General features: G+C 44.6%; 1 protein-coding gene across 1 annotated transcript in view; it reads right to left on the bottom strand.

Annotated features, from left to right (window-relative positions):
- LOC146810406 (alpha-N-acetylgalactosaminide alpha-2,6-sialyltransferase 2-like) overlaps positions 1–21,742 on the bottom strand; it is a 547,614-nt gene that overhangs the window by 60,549 nt on the left and 465,323 nt on the right. Inside the window, exons 7-8 of the mRNA XM_085614424.1 lie at positions 8,890–8,973; positions 3,455–3,554 (exon numbers count right to left, since the gene is read on the bottom strand). Of these exons, the coding sequence (XP_085470550.1) occupies positions 3,455–3,554; positions 8,890–8,973 (184 nt within the window). The remainder of the gene's footprint in view (positions 1–3,454; positions 3,555–8,889; positions 8,974–21,742) is intronic.

Below are 21,742 nucleotides of genomic sequence, written 5' to 3'. Positions count from 1 at the left end.
GTATGTTTGTTTAGGGACAGGGTATTCTTGATGTGGTTCAGAGTATGGAAACACAGCAGAAGGACAATGGTCACATTTGTAATGCTGTTTTGGGGCACAGTGGGGTTGTTAACAGTTCTGGGACATGAGTCATGCTTTTGATTCCTGAGAGAAGACCCAACTTGTTCTGGACCGGATCCCTGTACGACTGAACACCGTCTACCTGAATGCACCAATGGAGAACTCTATACCCTGCTCTATTATGCGTGCCTGCCTGCCTCTGAATAACCCAAGTGCCCAGAAGTCCTGACTTTGTGGAAAGCTATGCATATCAAAGAGGATGACCAGACTACATCTGAACACTCCTAGAAACATGCACATTTGGCAGACCAGTCAAAGAGCAATGTATATCATCTACTAGACCTTTGGTGTGCATGGGGCTAGGTGATATGGTAAATACCAAAAGCCCTGACCCTGTCCAGTCTTCACTTAACATATCATCTATACCTGGACACAGAGGACTTTCTGAACACAGGTATCCGGACTCCTTTTTAAAGAACTAGTTTTCACCTGTCTGTAGTATTAATTGCCAGCATATACATTTGAAAGTGTGCAATATCATCACAAAGAACCTACATGCATCTATCAAAGTAAGCAATACCATCCCAGCCAAAGTAATCTGTGTGCAAATATTTGGTGTAACAACAACCTCTAGGGGACGCCTGTGATAAAGTCTATTTGAGATGCTGAAAGTTCTAACTTTTCCATTTAAAACTCCTAATGATGTTTGTCTTTGTTCTAAAACACCTAATTGTATTGTTATTCTTGGACATTTTTGTTAATATGTGAAACTTTGGTCTCACTGTTATGATGCTCATGCCTGGATCTATCAATCATGTCTTCTTGTGAGGAGGGGTCCTGAGTGATACAAGCTCATCATTATCTCTTGGTCCTAATGGGTTGTCTGGAGGTGAAGCCAAGTGATTCATCCGAGCAGGCAACAGCACTGCTGGGAGAGACTAGGCTGGGGTACCAAGAGCGCTGATAGTTGCTGTGAAAGACAAGAACTCTAGTGCCTGGACCTGGACTGGTCCCACTACTAATGTGGGAGCTACCAATACTAAATGGGCTAGAATATTTTCCTGACTTTCAGGCTAGCACTTGAGGCATCCAGAAATTAATCAGAACTCAGAAGACCAGAAGCCTGTTGGGAGGCATCGAGTTCGGACCAAGCCCAGACCTGAAGGAAGCAGATCATGGCAATATAAATCTAGTTCCTGTGTTGATCCTAATCATTTGTGCCTTAACCGCTGCAGTACCCTCTAGAGAGCTCACTTTACCAGAGGGACATCTAGTGAAGAGATGTGATGCACTTGAGAATGTGGACTGCTGGGAACAGCTGCACCCTTGATGGCACTGGGGGTTCTAGTGATGTTTTCCATCAATCCATGACCTTACAAAAGAATGAGGGAGGGAATGTAATGTACTAATTGGGCATTTGCTCCTCCAGGACAGCGGTGTTTCCCATCAAAACATCTGGCAACCAACCAAAGTACAGGAATGTATGAGGATTGGTGCATCAGCATTTTCCTGTTGGGGAGATTGGCATGGCACTTAGGCACTGGAGGGCACTTGTCTCTTTCTGACAGGATGAGTCCATTAACTACTTAACATGATTGTCTGCAGCACCTTCTAGTACCTCATCAAGTGTATAACTACTTTGCACAATACCTCTCTGTGCAACCCCACCTTCAGTGTGAACTCCTTTTCCTTGAGCTCAAAGGCAAGAAAAGGAGGCATAGGAACCATATTGAACCCCGCCAGGCAGTAGCTGTAAGAAGAGGGTGCCCAGAGATGGAGGTATGTCCTCCTCCATGAAATAAACACGTAGTCACAGTAGTGCCCTAACTCACGTCCACCAATGGAGGCATGCACATCTTCCCAGTGGAATGACTCACAAGGAGAGACAACCTGAATCCCACAAAGCAGCTGCAGTTCAGGACCACAGCATCCAGACGGGCAGTAGTATTCAAACAGACCATTCAAAGGAGTCTCCTGGGTGCGTGAGGGTTCTGTCCCCTAAACGTCACAAATACTGGGAGCTCCTTACCTGAGCCTTGATAGTTCGACCAAGCTGATATAGGTTGTGAGGTACTGGAAGAATATGGTGTGATCAGTAAACTTTCCTCCCTGGGATTACTCACATTACATGCAAGGGGTCAGTGGTGATGACCTGCACATAGTAGTGTGACCAGCACTGTGCGGATGGCCACATTGAAAGGAAGAGTGATTGGCAAATTGCTAGTTTTCCAAACCCCTGTATAATCTTTGGAATGTTTTTCCTGATGGTGAAATATTACATTTCTTGAAGGATATCTAAACATAGCTCTGCACGCAGCACAGATGGTTCTGTGTGGATCCCACACTAGGAGCTTGTATGTAACAAATCATTGTTCCTGAGACATGGGACAGAGGGGTAGAGTGTATCAGCTACTGCAGCCGCCCGGTGTCACACCGCATATTTTTTTAACCCTTATCATGTGTCTACATGGCTTGAAAAAAAAGGAAAACAGGGTGTGAAAAAACAAAAAAATAGAAACAGAAAAAAACAGGCCTTGGTCTCTTGCAGCAAGTTTCTGCACACTAGAAGTGCGCAAGCATGTGTGTTCCTGCCTATGTTATATGCCCATTGGCCAGGTACCAGATGTGCAGAGCTTTAATTGAACAGTTAAAGAAGCAGTTTGCCTTTCTGCAGCTGAGTGCTGTGGTACTCAGAGGTGGGCAATTGGAGAGAAACAGCACATGGGAATAGTAAAAGTTTCTATTGATCTTTTGTGAATTTGACATGGGATCGGCCAGAACACCCAGACTTTTTGCTTAATCTCTCATCTTTTTCCCCATCCCCACATCCTTCTCTGTATAACTTTGTGGAGGTACTTGCACCTTGGTGTCTTAATATTAGCCACGGTCCGTGCAGGTAACAGCAGTGGGGCCGGGTTGGGGTGTATTCCAACGGACGATAAAGAGGGAAAAATAATTATTTATTTAATTTTCCCTCTGCAACAATCCTACAAAGACCCCCCCCAACCCGGCCCCACCTCCGTTACCTGCACGGACTGCAGCTGCTTAATATCGAATACTCATTAGAAGACTTCTAACCTTACTTTAGGGATTTTCATCCACTGGAATGTAAGTGTGAACTCGGTGTGTGAAGGTGCTGTCCAGAGTGAGGACCCGCCTTGCCCTTCAAGAAGTTCTTCACCTGCTACAGAGAAGGAACCTGTGCTCATCTGGCCCAAGAGACAAACTCTCAAGAGAATTTTCCAATGACACCGGACCACTGTGGACACAATCTTACATAGCTCAGTACAATTTTTGCTATGTACAGCAACTCAGTTAGTTAATTAGGATGGAGCAGTATGGATTCCCAGGCAAGGATACATGGTCATAACAGTTCTGACAAAGCGTGTTGTACCTCATCACAGGCGTGGATGGCAGTCAGCAGCATGGCTGCCCCGGTGGATGGACGGTAGATGTTTCGAGTTTTTCCTTTTAAAATGCCTGATAGAAGAAACCTGAAATTGAAATTACAAGCAAACTTGTGAGTTTTCATTGTGAAAAAGGAGGACGATCTTGGGTCACATATTTTTTCCAACTTTGCTTGTTTTTTCAGTTGTCTTTTTGTCATCTAATCTCTCCTGCCTATTTCATCACTTCACAGTTTCATAACTGCCAGTGGAAAAGTTGCACACAACATCTGCAAATATTTTCTGGTGTACATATGGCAATTCCATGATCCGCTTTTTGATTATCGCTCCATACAAAAGAACTGATTGAAGGTATAGCACCCTGACTTTCATTCCTCTAGTATGGCCAATGTAGAGAATTTGGTTCGCTGTATTACGACATTGCTAACATGGTGACGGCTGGTTTCCCTGCAAGCAGTTTACACTCATGTCGGGAGCTCCCTCCTGAAAAACCTCTGGTGACAGCTTCACCATGCCCGTGCACTATTTTAGAATTGCTACCACCATAAATGAGTACTAGAAACGTAACTCCATAGTAAAACCGCATTGCCAGGGTCTACATTTCAAGTATCCCTCACATGCAAGTATGTTATGGGCACCTGAAAGCCCATTCTGAGACCGCCTGCCACGGCTTGCATTGCAGTCCTCCACAGTACTAACATTGGTACTGATAACTGTGGAGCTGATCATTAATTCTTTTGGTACCTCCATATTGCCACAGGTGAATGCTAATGGGTCTATTACGATGGCGGGCTGACCGCATCGTCAAATGGGACCGCCCGCCATGTGCGCGGCGGTCCCGCATGCACAATTAGGATGCGCCCGCCACACTGGCGGGCCCATCCTGAATTTTTTGCATTGCGGCGGGCGGTGCTGTCAGCAGCACCCGCCACAATGCCAAAAAGGCATTTGTGCATTTGCATGCACAATGTGGCAGGCACCGCGCAGTGCCTGCCACATCGTGCATGCAAATGCAGGGGGGTACCATAGGTACCCCCCATGTGCCCCCCCCAACATCCTGGGGGCCCGCCACAGGCCCCTGACTGAGAAAATCGCATGCCTTTCCGGAATGGTTGCTTCCCGCAGACATTGTAATATGGATGGTGGTGTCTAGCAGACACCGCCACTATATTTAACCTATTTCCGCCCGGTCGACTCGTCGACTGGGCGGAAAAGCGGCGGACGGTCTTCCCGTCCTCCGCGGTACCCCCTGCCATCATAATATGATCGGGGGAATTGGGAGGCGGGCGGGGAATAAGGTCGGGCGGATCGCCACCGCCATGTGGGCGGTGGCGATCCGCCCGACATTGTAATAGACCCCTAAGTATGATAAACAGTACTTCCACTGCTTTTTGGGGAAAAAGTTCAATAAGAAATAACACATTTATGCAATTGTGCCTAATGCAGAGATAAATTAATTGGCATGTATGAAAATAAAGAAATGTCTTTACTGACGTGCTTGTAAAGGTGCAGTAGTGCGGTAGCAGTCAGTCATGTCAGGCATACCCAGAACTAATTAAAGGCACACGGCAGATAGTACACTATTCAGCAAACGGCTTCGCTAGCTCCAGTGATCGGTTGTTTGTAGAAATTCATATTGGTAATAATATTACTACTATTATTAATAATAATTATGATTATGACAATAATAATATAGCATATAGCATCATAATTTTTATAATTGCTAATAATAATAACATAAGAACAATAATAATAAATATGCCACTAGTATTAATATTACCAATCATATAACCATTATTATTATTATGATTGTTAATAATAATAATCAAAACATTAATGATAATAATAACAAAAAAGCAACAATAATAATAACAGTTATTATTATTAGCATCATTATTATTATTTTTAGTAGTGGTAGTAGTAGTATTATTATTATGAATTGTAGTTATTAAAAATCATAAAAACAATATTAGCAATGTTTTCATTTTTAATTATTATTAGCAGTAGTAATGCTAATGTTAGTAATAAAAGTATTTTTTAGCACACACTATGCACTAAACTTTCTAGTTGAAATAATTGGTTTTATTCATAGTCAGCTTTTGAGAGAACACATACGTGATATTTCACCCCTTCCTATGGCCACCACTGACCAAGAACATTGTTAGAAAAGAAGGATTGCGTGTTACATGCTTACTTAATTACCCCCCAAAGATTAACTAGTACTTTCTCAGCAAGCTTGAAGTAAATTTGCAAAGAAGATCATAATACCGGTGTTTCTCAATAGCACACGCATCGAACTACTGTACAATATCTACCATGGATGTCTCCAGTAGATAAGGCATACGTCTTCAAGTCTATTGCTTCTGTTTGGAATAGCAAATGTGTATGAATTGTGAGGGAGTAAGTAGGGAGGACTATACGCATAGTGGCAATGAAGAGAGTGTAAGTGGGTGCATCTTGGTGGAAATTTTTAATGTAAATAGTGTAGTGCAGATACATTTTTAGAAAGTTTTATTAATGTTGAAATTATTCACTGTTAGTTTAATTGTTTATATTCCCAGAACTTGTTCATGTAATATGCAACAGAATGTGTTTCCCACTGTTTTAATTTAACATTTGGCAGAGTTGATGATATTTTGTACATATAGTAGATTAAGTAGAACTGATGCTTCTAAACACCAGCATAACACTAAACTTTTATTTTGTTTATAGGCAGTTGGAAATTGGATTCTGCACTGTACGATTTCTATTGATATTAACAAACATTTCTAGCTTATTTAAAATCTAGGGGCACGTTTACAAAGAGTCACGTAACACAGCGCAACAAGTAAAGTTGCTGTGCCTACCAGAGAGTGAAGAACTGCTCCATATCTACTTAGAAGTGGCAGTCTCCTATTAATATTGATTGCAAAATTTAAGCAAAAGTTGCTACCCATAGACTTGAATCGGTTATTAAACAGCTGATCCCAAACTGGCTTCCTTAACCCCTTCGCCGCGGCAGGAATTCCGCCGCGGCGCTGGGGGGGGTTTGGGGGCAGCGCGGTGGCGCTGTGCTTGTGACGGAACCGCTCCGTCACGAGCCACAGTTGAGCTGTGCTCATGACGGAGTGGTTCCGTCACGTCTCCGCCCACTGCGCTAATCGCCCGCACAGGCGGGGAATTAGCGCCGCGTGGGCGGAGCGGCGGCCAACGGCCGCAGCATGACGGAACCACTCCGTCATGAGCACAGCGCAACCGTGGCTCATGACGGAGTGGTTCTGTCATGAGCAGGGAAGGGGTTAAGGGCAGACTTGTGGCAGATAACACCAAGTCATTCTGCCACGTCCTAGAAAAAGCCAAACTAGTTCACTCCCCAACTTCGGCCTAAGCTCTTGAGGCAGAGAAGGCCTTTGACAAGGCGTCCTGGCCTTTTTAGCATGCTACTCTGCACAAATACCACTTAGGCAAGAACTTTAGACGGATGTCTATGGCTCTCTACTCGGGTCTGACTGCAAGAATGAGGGTTAACAGCCATGTATCCCATTCCTTTACTCTCTCCCAAGACACTCACCAAGGATGCCTGCTGTCCCCCTTCCTCTTAGTAATTAGGCTGCTAGTCTATGCGTTCAGAGATAACCCCAGCAATCAAAGGTATTCAATTCAACATGGGTAGGCACGTAGTGGCCGCTTATGCTAATGAAGTCCTATTATTTACTGAGGATGCTACCCAAGCCATTCCAATTGCTATGACCGAAATAGACAGATATTCACAAGTGGCAGGATACTCCCTAAATAAAGATAAAACAGAGGTATTCCTTTTAAATGGACATTGCGCAGTCACTGCCATCAGCGATATTGGACTAAAATGGCAACCGACAGCCATTTAATATTTAGGAGTCTGTTTCTCATCAGACCTTAAACAATCTGTTGCTCTCAATGAACAAAAAACTCAGGTCAAAATTAAAGATGGTCTTTCCACATGGTCTAAAAAATATAACATGGTAGGGACGTGTGAGCACTGTAAAAAGGATGATAGCCCCCTTGATTAATTTCATCTCTGGCATGCTCCCGGTGTCCCTATCCACCACTGTCTTCAAATAAGTGGATTTTGCCATTTCTGAATATATTTGAAAAATGAAAAAAGTGAGAATCCCCATGAAAATCCTGACGAGGATTACATGTGCCGGTGGTATAGATATCCCAGATTACTCCTGCTACTAAAGAGCTTTCCGGATTTCCCAAGGCTCCTGGTGGTTGAGACCACATGAACCTAACCTTCTTCCATGGCTCAACATTAAGGCTGGCCTCACCGCACCTTTGTGCTGCGTTGAATTACTTTGAGTTACAACCATGCACACATTGTGATTTGTGCTGGTTTGTAAATCCTAGCAGAAGTCTTTGTGTCAAGCTACGTTAAAAAAGTAATGCAAACCTGACGGAAACACTTTGTTAATCTGAGCTTTGTTGCATTTGACATCACTTTCTAAATCCAATATATTCTGTTTTCTTTGTTTTCTTTAATAATATCAACTTGAAATTAAAAATTAACTCATACAATCAGTATAAAAAAAACTCTTTATACAATGTGATGGGGACAGATAGAATTAACGATCATTAAAGGGGTATTTGACACTTTCTCCTTAAGGCAGGCACATTCCAATGAGTATAGTGCAGTGTCATATCAGTTAGGTCACTTCAGGTTGTTGGCATGCATGTGGACACTGATTTCTCAAAATCTCAGACTTTGAAGCAGTTGTCATGCTCACTTAAATTCTTGGAATGTCTGTAGTTGTTCATCACATGTTTAGATGAGGTAGGGTAAATGTTACAAGTTTTTTTTTTGTATTCTCAGTGAATACCCTTCACGTGTTTGTTCGGTCAGCATGCTACAGTGTTTCAACAGAGGTGTCTCCTGCAGTAGCAAGCTGTTTTAGAAATACAAACTTGTTGTCTCTGTAATCTATCCCTTTTTGTCCTGCAGAACCCAGACAGAGATGGTGTGGCTTCCCCTGTCAAAAGTGAAGTACTGGAAAGTTTCATGAATGCCTCTATTGCTCTTTGTCAATTAATATGAAAAGAAATTTGCTCTTCACATGCACCATTTGACCACATTTTGTTTTCAGAATTTTCACATGAATGCTCAGCCCCCCACACATCTTTTTAGTGGACAGGCTAGCTTTCCACGTTTGGAGTAATTTGGCCATGGTATTTACACCCGACGTGTTTGAAAGTCGACCAGTCTTCACTCTGCTTCCTAAATGCTATTCGCACCAGACGTGGGCCCATACACCCTTACATTTAAAGTACAAAAATGCCATAGAAACAAACAATTTACTCGAGAAATGTGGCCTTTAGAAGTAATATGCCCACAAGAAAATGTAAACAATGAACATCACAGGATCACCTCTTAGATCAAGCGGGGAGCAGCACAAGCTACCTTTACCTGTTTCTGAGGTAGCGCATGAAGTCTGGGTGGAGAATCTTGAACTGTTCTCTCGTGTGCTTTTCATCAAAGTACTTGGAAGGCCTGTGGAGAGAGAGGCCTGAAGATGAGTGACGTGGGACACGACCAAGCAGACCAACAATGTACCTTCTCGGATGTTTCTGCACAAAACTTTGTTTTCACTAAGATACTGCTCATGTTCACACCTTAAATAATTTCTTCAACACTGGCAAAAAAGAAAACGTTCCATTGTGAAACACAAATTTGAGGATTGCTGCCTTCTTTGGAAACAAGCTGTATTCAAGTAGACTTGGTGTTCGTGTTGAAACAGCGAGGGCAATAGTTTATTGGACAGATAGATTAATATCCTAGCTGAGGTCTGTGGGAATTTGTGATTTCTCTTCAGGTTTCACTACTCTTTTAAAAAAGGCAGTGTCTTGTTTCCACCGAAATGGTGCTTAGGTGTGCATGCAGGCAATATCATTTGCTACTGTGACAGAGTGGCAGCAAAATCCTTTCTTCTCATGGCGACTTAACAAGTGGAACTGTGTGAATGCATGCCGGAGCCGGGGGCCGGGTGTTGGGGCTCAGGGTTAAAATGCCAGTGAGCAGAGCATTGCCTCTCCCGCCTCATCACAGTACTGACTTGGTGAGGTATTTCTACTCTTGAGACAGGATTGCTTCTAAAGAAATCCACTACATTTGGACCATAAAACAAAACATGAAAGGTCCTTTTATTGTTTGAACTAAAGCTTACAACGCGCCCTTTATGTATCCTGTTCTAGCACGACTTAACTTCCTGTGGTTGTAAATATCTTTACTGGCAGCAGAAAGGGAGGGGAAGGAGAGGTGAGGAACTGGAACGAGGAAGTATCGGACTGAGAGTAAAGAAGAAAGTAAATAATCGCCGCCATCCTTTCCTCGTTCCAATCCGATCTGAGGAAAGAGAGAGCTTTAACTTTCCCAAGCTGGTAGTCTTGTACACCAATGTGATTTGCTTTTGGCAGGGAAAGCCCTTACCCTCAAAAGAGCCGTGGCAATGTCAGCTGTATGAAGACTGAATAATATTGGGGTCAAAGCACACCCTTATTTGAGCTTATTATTCGTACAAACTCATCCTGAGACTCTGGATCTGTTATGAACCTTTACTCTGACTCTAGTCTCAGAGTAAAATGAAATATTGTTCCTCAGCAAAACTGCTGCTATGCCTCAGTTTACTAGTTTTATCCACAAGATAACATATGTGGACAAAGGAGCTCCCTCTAGATATTTAATTGGTGGGCCATAAACGTCAGAGCAATAATGGCGTCAACAGTACCACAATTGGGCCCGAATCCAGTTTGAGAAAAGGGTGTTATTTGTTTTTGATATGAATTTTCTAAGGTCCCCTAAATGAATTCTTGAATTGGCTTGGCATTTGTCTCCGAGACGGTGATCAATCAGTCATCTGATCTATTTTCCATTTTTGTGTAATGTTTGCAAAACAGAACCTTGCCAGGAGTCACCATCGCAAGAGGGAACCATCGCCAGTTGGAATGAAGCATTATAAAAAATATATATAATAAAAAAATGATGATAAACATGTATTCCATAAATGTATATTTATGCATCAAACATATATGCATGTCGTAATATATAGATAACATATAAGTAAGCGAGTGCGTTCCCATGGGTTTATGCTTCTTTCTATGATAGTACAACTATGTCACAGTATGTGAATATGATTATAGTTGTGGTACCTGAAAAGTTATACTAATTTATTTAAATATCTCAAAAAATTATCTACATTGTCACTGCAAGTATATTGAAACAATCAGACATATGTAGATGACATCTGTCTCTACTACATCGGAGAACCATTATATATTCCTTTTTTTTTAAATCTATGTATATTTATGCATAACTCATATGTGTAAGTCTAACCATATAAACATTACTACATGAATGTACATGTGGTTGCATATATAGTAGGGTTTGTGACTTCCAAAGAAAAATGTAATAAGCATTATGTGCATTTGTGTGTGCATGTAAGTATAGATTTGGATATATAAATATACATATATGTGTGTGTGTGTCTATATATTAATATATATATATATATATATATATATATATATACACACACATGTGATCACGGCCCCACACGGGCTGAAACGCGTTATGGCGGTGGTGTGTTGGGCACTATATTGTATAGCCCCAAGAGACAGCTGAGATCCGCCAACATCTGCCTGCTTCCGGTACCTCGCACGAGAACGGCAACCTGGGGAGACAGGCGCTTCTTGGTTGCCACACCCAAACTTTGGAACCTTCTGCCACTCACCATAAAAACTGCCCCCAATCTGATGAGCTTTCGTAGGCTCTTAAAGACATGGTTGTTCAACCAGTAAGCCTGCTGCTCGGTCTCTCTATCCGCCACATGCGCCGAGACACCTTCGGGTATTTGTTTGCGCAATAAAAATCTCGAAAATAAATAAATAAATAAATATATTGCACCATCTATTGGGTTTGCTTCGTCTGTTTTCCTGCAGATTGTTACCTGGAGACGTTTCAAATATATATATTACCTACTGGCGGTCGCCAGTAGGTAGTTATAGTTAGGACCTATTATCCATAGGAAATCCACAACATTCTATTTGGAATAACTTTGGCGCCGGTTGACGAATCTGCGCGAAACTTTCAAAACCCGTGGCCCGCTCCGGTCCGCTCCTTTCCTGAAAGACTTGGGGTGATCCGTCAAGCGGTGGCCGAGAAAAAAGGGTGGTCCCAAAACGTGTTTTCCCCATGCATTTTTCCATAGGGACCGTTAGTCGCAGCTACAGACCAAACTGCTGAATGGAATTACAACAACTTTGGCAGAAAGGTAGACCTTGGTTCAGAGTCATGCCTTTTGCTTAAATGGTGTAAATCCGTTCAGTAGTTCCTGAGAAAATCAAAATCACATATATATCTATGGCCGCACTGGATCCGCACACCCTGCCGAGCACGAGCTGTAATGCTAATTGGCTGTCAACACTCCAAACCAGGAAGTGCTGGCAGCCATTTTGTGCCTCGGTAGAACCGAGGCACAAGAATACAGAAGAAAAACGCGCAGAACGGAAAAAGGGTGCAGGGTAGAAACACCCTTTTAAAAAAAAAAAAAAATCGGCAAAATCCGCGCTGGGTGCGCGGATCTTGCCGATAAAAAAAAAAATAAAGCGCGGGCTCCCGCGCTTCATTGCTAATTTGCCCCCGGGGGGCAAAATCCCGGGGGCAATGCTAGTATTGGGTTGGGGGGGGCCCCCCAAGCCCCGGGGACCGCCACCCCAGGGCTTGTGTATTGTTTAAAAAAAAAAGAAATACCCTGTGTGGGGGAGCTCAAGCCCCCCCACACGCCCCAGGGACCGCCACCTCCCCGGGGCTCTAAATATGTAAATTGGGGGGTCCGTGATGGACCCCCCAGCCCCGGGGACCACCACCCCGGGGCTTTGTAAATTGGTGGGAGGGTGGCCAAGTGTGCTTCCCCCCCCGGAGCCAATTATGGCCCTGGGGACCGCCACCCCCCAGGGCGGCTCCTGCAGTGTCCCGGGGTGCCCACCCCCGGGACACTGCTGTTTGCTATGGCAGGGCGGGAGCCTCGGCTTCCGCCCTGACATAGCAAACTTGGTTTGGATTTTGAAAGAGAGAGCAGGAAACCTGCTCTCTCTTTCAAAATTCAAACCAAATTACTTTTCCACACGGGGAGCTGCATCTTAGCAGCTCCCCATGTGGAAAAGCAATGCCGGCAATGCGGGGAGCCGGCGGGACCATAGGGGTATTGGGGACCCCCCCACGGCCCCCAACGGAGAGGGCCAGCCCCGGGAGATGGGGTCCCCGGGGCTGTTAGGGGCCCGGGAGGGGGGCCACGCGGCCTCCCCAAAAAATAATAAATAAATAAGAAAGGCCGGCCCCGGGGGATGGCATTTAGTGGCCAGAGGAGGGGGGCAACGCAGCCCCCCTCCAAAAAATTTAATTTTCAAAAGGCCATGCCCCGGGGAATGGGGTCCCGGGGCTGATTAAGGCCTCAGGAGGGGGGCCACGCGGCCCCCTTCCCAAATTTTTTATTTTTTAAAAAAAAAATAAGGGGGCAGGCCCTGGGGGATGGGGTCCCCAAGGCCAAAAAATGAGAAAAAGAAGGGGGGCTACACAGGCCCCCTTCTTAAAAAAAATAAAATTGAAATACCCCTGGCGCGTTTGCGGATGGGGATCGAATTCCCCTTGAATACTGGGGGTCCCTGGAGGCCAACTAGCCCACCAGGAAGCTCCAGTATGCCCCAGGGGGCCGCGATGCAGAGAGGTGTTCTGAGGCCACGCCCCTTTTTACACCTCTTTGCAATGCAGCTCTGTGGCGCTTAATGGAGGTAGCTGGTGGGGTAGTTTCACGCCAGGGACCCTCAGGATTCAAGAGGGGGTAATCCCCCAACTTAAAAAGCGCCACGGGGCGCGTTTGCACAGTGGTGAAGGGAGGGGGCGGGGCCTGAGGTGATATGTGTGCAAACACGCCCTGTGGCGCGTTTTAAGTTCAGGAATTAATTCCTCTTCAATCCGGAGGGTCCCTGGGGGCCAACTAGCCCACCAGGTACCTCCAGTAAGTGCCACGGAGCTACGTTGCAGAGTGTTGTAAAAAGCGGTGTGGCCTCTGAACACCTCTCTGCAAGGCATCTCTCTGGCGCATACTGGAGGTACCTGGTGGGCTAGTTGGCCCCCAGGGACACTCAGGATTGAAGAGGAATTAATTCCCCAACTTAAACCGCGCCACAGGGTGTGTTTGCAGACATGTCACTTCAAGCCACGCCTCCTTCCTTCACCACTGTGCAAACGCACCCCGTGGCGCGTTTTAAGTTGGGGGATTAACTCTCTTTTAATACTGAGGGTCCCTGAGGGCTAACTAGCCCAACAGGTATCTCCAGTATGCGCCAGGGAGCTGCGTTGCAGACAGGTGTTCAGAGGCCACGCCCATTTTTTACACCTCTCTGGAACGCAGCTCTGTGGTGCTTACTGGACGTACCTGGTGGGCTAACTTGCCCCTAGGGACCCTTAGGATTCAAGGGGAGTTCATCTCCCAACTTACGGCCACAGAGCGTGTTTACACAGTGGGGAAGGGAGGGGACGGGGCCTGAGGTGACGTGTGCAAACACGCCCTATGGTGCGTTTTAACTTTAAGTTGGGGAAATAATTCCCCATCAACCCTGAGGGCCCATGGGGGCCTACTAGTCCACCAGGTGCTTCCAGTAAGCACCACTGTACTGCGTTGCAGAGAGGTGGTCCAGGCCGTGCCCATTGTCTCTGCAACACAGCTCTGTGGTGCTAACTAGAGATACCTGATGATCTAGTAGTACCCAAGGGACTCAAGGGAACTTTATCCCCCAAATTAAAACGGCCATAGGGCATGTTTGCACACGTCAGCTCAGCCCCCCACTCCCTTCACCAGTGTGCAAACGCGCCCTGTAGCGCGTTTTAAGAGGTAGTTTTAATACCCCTGCCCTATTATATACTAGGGGCTTACAGAGGAGGTCATGCTAATAACAGGGGTACCCCAACGCATAGTGTTCTCTAGTGTATGTAGGTGTTTTGACTGTATTCTAAGTGTCTTTTTAGCATAGCGCTGACTCTAGGACTGGTTAGTCAGAGTCAGTTACCACCAGTACCCACCTGATAAAGTTGAGGGTACTGGATGATTTTGCAACAAAGACTCTTTCTGCTCCTCTGTTTGTTCTTTATGCATGCCTTCCTTCTTCCTGCACTTTTCTTTGTCTTTGAGGACTTCTGTAGATTCTTTCTGCATTTCTTTTTCTTCTTTCTGTGTGTTTTTTCTTCTTTCTTCACATGTCCTACCTCTGTAGGCATAGTTAGAAACTAGCATTTAAAAAAGCTTTGAAATTCACTTAAAAAACCATAGGTTTCAGGCATGTTATATTTAGGAATTAGCATTTAATAAACCTTTGAAAGGGGTGTTATAGTTAGCAGGACATTTCACTTGTACAAAACCATTGAAATTCCCCCGTTATAGTTAGTTCATCTAACTATAACTCGCACCCCCGCAATGCACTGCTGATGACGTCACATATTACATCACTCATAACATGGTCAGTGACATCACTGATGACATCTCACATGACATTACTGATGACATCACTGATGACATCATCCATGTGATAATTTGATGCATCTTCTCACACCCTAATATAACCTTTGATACACCCACTCTAAATTACAGACTGCCATTCTCAAAACCATAGACACTCCAACACCAATAACTACATACCCACTCACTGATTCTTAGGTCTACACACCCATCCACTCACTCACCCGTACAGTCACTCATACTTATGGTCACTCAGTACAGAACTATCATATGCACTCATACACCTATATAGACACTCACAAACTGCCACTCATCCATAGAGGTACTCACACACCTACTCAGTCATGCAAATAATTAATCACACTGCCATTTACTCACCTATACAGTTATACACACACCAGCTCAATTACTCATACAAATACTAGCACATTTTTACGCTCTTATACAATCAATGATACAAGCACACATTCATCCATATAGCCACTCTCTCAATCACACACTCTCACTTAGCTGAACTAACTATAACGGGGGTTTTTCAGTGGTTTTGTACGAGTGAAATGTCCAACTATAACACCTCTGAAACCTATGTTTTTTTCTGTGAATATATATATATATATATATATATATATATATATATATATATATATATATATATATTTTCAAAAGCAAAAGGAAAGCCGCACTCTTTCTGGATCTTGGTTTAGTAAGTTTTAATGACCATCTCTATTACCAACGCGTTTCGAACTCCACTGGTTCCTGATCACGGTATTAGATACCGTGATCAGGAACCAGTGGAGTTCGAAACGCGTTGGTAATAGAGATGGTCATTAAAACTTACTAAACCAAGATCCAGAAAGAGTGCGGCTTTCCTTTTGCTTTTGAAAATACTTGTGAGGTCGTCCTACCTCACGGCCGGCACCAGCTTGAAGCGCTCCCCCCGCAAGGACACTTTGCTTATTCATATATATATATATATGTATATATTCACTGAAAAACAACATAGGTTTCAGGCACGTTATAGTTAGGAATTGGCATTTAAAAAACCTTAGAAATTCACTGAAAAAAACATAGGTTTCAGGGGCGTTATAGTTAGTTGGACTTTTCACTCGTACAAAACCATTGAAATTCCCACGTTAGAGTTAGTTCAGCTGACTATAACTCGCGCGCCCGCAATGCACTGCTGATGACGTCACATATTACATCAGTCATGACATGGTCAGTGACATCACTGATAACATCACTGATGACATCTCTAATGACATCACTAATGACATCATGCAGTGAATGTGTGTTTTTCTGAAAATTACATATGTTTTATATATGTATATCTCAAGGTCGATGGAAGAATAAATGGGTATAAGTGTCTAAATGGATGATTTGTTTTTGAAAACTTGATTGTATAACTGACTGATTAAGTGTATCTTAGTGAATACATGGCTTAATGAGTAATGTTTAAATATGTAAATATCTGTATCAATCTCTCACTTTGTGTATAAGTGGCTGCATGGGTTGGTGAGTAGCTACATGAGTGTCTATATAGGTTATTAGTTGGTTTTTTGAGTATCAGTATGAGTGTCTGAGTGTCTTTATGGTTCGGTGGGGGGTATTACGTAGTGCATAGGTGCATGAATGAGTGACTCACTGTTTGTATGTGTTGAAGAAAGCATGTGTGCAGGACTGTATGGGTGGATGAGTGTGTGCATGGGTGTGTTAGTGAGTGAATGACTGTCTCAATAGTGTCTTTATGAGTAACTACATATGTTTTAAACTAGTATATGTGACTATTGGTGTATATAAGTGGGCATATGTGAGAGTGAAAGATTGAAAGAGTTCCTGTATGAATAAGTATGTGTTTCTATAAGTGATTGTTTAAAAGTCTAAGTATGTGTAAGTTTCTGTAGAGGTAAGTGTGGTGGTGTGTGTATAACTGTATATGCAAGTAAATGGATGTTTGATTCTTTATTAGCATGAGTGACTATGTGTGTGAGTAACTCTATGGATGAGTAGCATTGTGTAACAGGATGTATAGGTGTATGAGTACATATGATGAGTGAGTACATGTATGAGTGACTGTATAGGACTGTTGGTGAATGAGTGTATGTGTATGTGGATCTTAGAATTACTGAATAGGTTGTTGTAACTGGTATTGGTATGTCCATTGTTTTGAAAATTTTAGTTTCTATTTTTGAATGTGTGTATCAACGGTTATATTAGGGGGAGAGGAGGTCTGCAACTCTATCACAAGGATGATGTCATCAGTGATGTCATCAGTGATGTCATGAGTGATGTCACTGACCATGTCATGAGTGATGTAATATGTGACGTCATCAGCAGTGCATTTCGGGCGCGCGAGTTATAGTTAGCTGAACTAACTATAACGGGGGAATTTCAATGGTTTTGTTCGAGTGAAAAGTCCAGCTAACTATAACGCTCCTGAAACCTATGGTTTTTTCAGTGAATTTCAAAGGTTTTTTAAATGCTAATTTCTAACTATGCCTACAGAGATAGGACATGTGAAGCAAAAAGAAAAAACGCACAGAAAGAAAAAAAAGAAATGCAGAAAGAAGCAACAGAAGTCCTCAAAGACGAAGAAAAGTGCAGGAAGAAGGATAACGTGCAGAAAGAACAAACAGAAGAGCAGAAAGAAGCCTTGTTGCAAAATCATCCTGTACCCTCAACTTTTTCAAACGGAGACTGGTGGTAACTGAGTCTGACTAACCAGTCCTAGAGCCAGTGCTATGTTAAAAGACACTCAGAATACAGTGAAAACACCTACATACAATAGGGAACACTATGCGTTGGGGTCCCCCTGTGATTAGCATGACCTCCTCTGTAAGCCCCTAGTATATAATAGGGCAGGGGATTAAAACTACCTCTTAAAATGCGCCACAGGGCGTGTTTGCACAGGTCACCTCATGCCCCGTCCCCTCCCTTCCCCCCTGTGGCCGTTTTTTAAGTTGGGAGATTAAGTCCCCTTGAATCCTGAGGGTCCCTAGGGGAAAAATAGCCCACTAGGTACGTCAAGTAAGCACCATTGCAGAGAGGTGTAAAAAGGGGCACGGCCTGACCCACCTCTCTGCAACGCAGAGCAGTTGCGCTTACTGGAAGCACCTGGTGGGCTAGTTGGCCCCCAGGGTTCCTCAGGATTGAAAGGGAATTATTTCCCCAACTTAAAATGTGCCACAGGGCGTGTTTGCACACGTCACCTCAGGCCCCGTCCCCTCCCTTCACCACTGTGTAAATGCGCCCTGTGGCCGTTCTAAGTTGAGAGATTAAGTCCCCTTGAATCCTAAGGGTCCCTAGGGTCAAACTAGCCCACTAGGTACCTCCAGTAAGCACCAGAGAGCTGCGTTGCATAGAGGTGTAAAAAGGGGCGTGGCCTCAGAACACCTGTCTGCAGCGCAGCTCCCTGGCGCATACTGGAGATACCTCTTGGGCTAGTTGGCCCTCAGGGACCCTCAGTATTGAAGGGGAATTAATTCCCCAATTTACAACTGGCCAGGGGGCGTGTTTGCAGAGTGCTGCAAGGAGGGGGCGTGGCCTCCGGCGCGATGCCGGTCTTTTATTTATTTTATTTTTTTAAGAAGGAGGGCTGTGTGGCCCCCCTTCTGTTTCTAATTTATTGGCCCTGGGGACCCCATCCCCCAGGGCCTGCACCCTAATTTTTTTTTGTTGAAAAAAATTAATTTGGCCCTCCCAAGGCCTTAATAGGCCCCGGGGACCCCAACCCCCGGGTCATGGCCTTTTTTTTAATTATTCTTTAGGAGGGGGGCTGCGTTGCCCCCCTCCTCAGGCCACTTATGGCCCCGGGGACCCCATCCCCCGGGGCCAGCCTTTGTTTTTTATTATTTTTAAAAATATATATTTTTATAGAAACACCTAGGACATGCTGGACAAACCGTATGTACCTATCACCATGACGATTTGCGTGATATTCATTAAAAGGCGACTATGCATACAATGAATCCACGTGGAATGTACCAAACTATGCAAGAAACCCCCCTCACGGTTAATAAAATACACATCCACCGCCGGATGTGTAATACTTTTTATTTTACTCTCTGGAAAGGAGACAAACCTCACTTGAGAGTCCCAGCGTGCTCCTGGCTGAGCCCAATGCTGTGTTACACCCACCAGTGCCCGCCGAGTGCCAACCACCTCTGTGTTGTATTCCACCAGCTAGTGCGTATGCTATGACACTCTCTAGCCCATGTGCACTGTAACACCACCCCGTGAATATCAGTGGTGGCTGGTGACATTTGAAAGTGGTAGGGCGTAAAATAATTGTCATACTGCGCTGTGGCGAGCGAGCTTAGCGAGCTAGCACAAATAACCTGCGGGGGATATTGGGGGGAGCTACCTCCGAAGAAATTTTTTTGAAAAAGGAGTGGACAAATGGTGCATTTTCAAGCAAATTTGAGGTCACAGAAGCCCCCCTTGACTAGTTTGCAAATGTCCACTTTCACCTCGTCAGTGTTAATACCAATGAGTGGCTGAACAAAGTGCTGCACCTGACCTGCACAATGACGCCATCAGACAAGGCATCCTGTCTTCCGTGGTTTTACTGCCCCATAAGAACAACATTTCAATTGCTCAGTGACAAAGGCCTGCCAGAAATGCTCCATCTTCTACAGATGGGTGTCTCAAAGTATTCAGAAAAAATCCACCTTGTGACTAACATAACTGAACATGTTGGTATTGTTACTTATTGCAACCGAACCGCACTGTCCAGTGTTTCACATACTGTTTTCAATAAACATTATTCTGCGGAAGACACGTACGTTATTAAAGCTAATAGAACCTGAAATAAACATGCAGTATAACAAATACAAAAAGCTGTCTTTGTGTACTTTGTCACCAGAACCCCTACCGTGATGGAGCATACATATCACTGAAAAAGTATAATGTTTCTCTCTCCACACTCTCTCTCTCTTACACACACACATGCAAACACAAAAACACCACATGCACACACTGCACTTCGAAAATTAAAGATTTAGCAAAATCTTAATTGCAGAATAAAATCGGTGCTCATTCCTAAATATGATTGAGAAAGTGAGCCACAGTACACCATCTAAACCAGAGTGCCTGGAAACACTTGCTGGCCTCAGTGGCCTGAGGACTAGGGTTAAACCTTCCTGGGATCAAATTTAAGAGCTGGCAGGTTGGGATCCTTATAGCCAATTGGAAGGCTCTGTGTACAACAGGGGCCGCGGTGACCGACAACCATGCCTGTCCAGAGCAGTGGGAAAATGGCCTAGGTGGACATCATGACCGTCATTTCCCCGGCCTTCCCGGCCTTTCAAAATCAAGCACAGTCGGCAGATCTTTCTATTTTCTTGTAAGCCTGAGGCAATGTGGTAATCTCAGAGAAGGGCCCTAATATATGAACGGACCACCCCGCACCCCCAATCAACATGTGTTAATAAAAAACAGCTATAATTTGGGGATGCAATGGGCCCCTCTGATTCCGGGGTTGTGGTGCCACTGACCTTGCTGCACGTTTGATATCTACGTCTCTTGCTGTAAGGAAGGGAAAGTAATGAAATCAGGAATGCGGATAATATACACCAAATCGCTTTATTTATGTATTTACCTGGGAATGGGACAGCAAGCCGTTGCATACAAAAAGGCAAGAATCAGAAAACTCTGCAGTTACGAAGCGCTCTATAAATTTCCACACAATGGAATACAATGTTGTGGTAAATGGCGCTGTCTCTTAAAAAATTAAACACTGTTGAGACACACTGGACTTGCATTGATTAATTAACACCACAAACAATGCAGGCCGTTAACTTGTAAGACACTACGTTAATGGAGTAGACGTGGGCTCATGGATGTTCTTCAAGTGACAACAAAACACAACCAGAAACAGCATAGAGTCCCCCCCTCCGCGTACCACCAACAGAAGAAGTGCAGACAGAGATCATGAGACGCCAGCTGTCCAGCGACAGGACAGCCTACCCAGTCAGTAAAACACAAAACTTTCAATCCCAGTGATAGAACCCTCTCAAACAAAAACTGAAGCGCCAAATACCGCACAAAGCCAATGATAGCACGAGAAACCAGCAAGGAGTGGGGAGCACTGGACCACACGCACGCAGTGACTGGAGAACCAACAGACAGTGTCAGTGAAAGCTCGAGAACCCACCCGAACAGGGACAGGAAACTCGGCAGGGTAATTACAAGAAAACGCACCCAGGCAGGGAATTAAGATCCCACCCAACTAAATCACTTGATTCACTTCACATCAATAAATAATACGGGGGCCGGCGCCGCGGCCAAAGGCAGCGACGGCCCGGGTCACAGTCAGGAAACCACCCTAAAATAAATTAAAAAACACTTACCTGACCGGTGACCGCCTCGTCTTCTCCTGGCCCGCGTTGGCGCCTCTCTGCTCCTTCAAACGGTCCGGAACACCACGTCCACGTGACGCAACAGTGACTGCCTGCAACCCGGCCCTCAGCCAATCCTGGCGTTGCAGCAGCGGCAGGATTGGCTGACGGCACCACCTACTCCTCGCCCGCCGCCTGCCCATTAGGAGACCGAGGAGCTCCTAATGGGCATGCGCAAGGCAGCAAAAACACAAGTACGCATGACTGGGCACGGAGTTAAAATTAAGCTCCATGCCCACTCATGCGCACTTGTGCTGCCTTTCCTAAAGGCGTCTGACAATGATGTCAGTCAACATGACGCCGGACCGCCCACGGTCCGACGTCATGCTGACTGACATTCACAGAGGAGGGAGAGCCT

This window comes from Triturus cristatus, chromosome 7 (assembly GCF_964204655.1).
Source record: "Triturus cristatus chromosome 7, aTriCri1.1, whole genome shotgun sequence".
In the NCBI taxonomy this organism is placed as follows: domain Eukaryota; kingdom Metazoa; phylum Chordata; class Amphibia; order Caudata; family Salamandridae; genus Triturus; species Triturus cristatus.
This window is presented reverse-complemented; position numbering and strand designations above follow the sequence as displayed.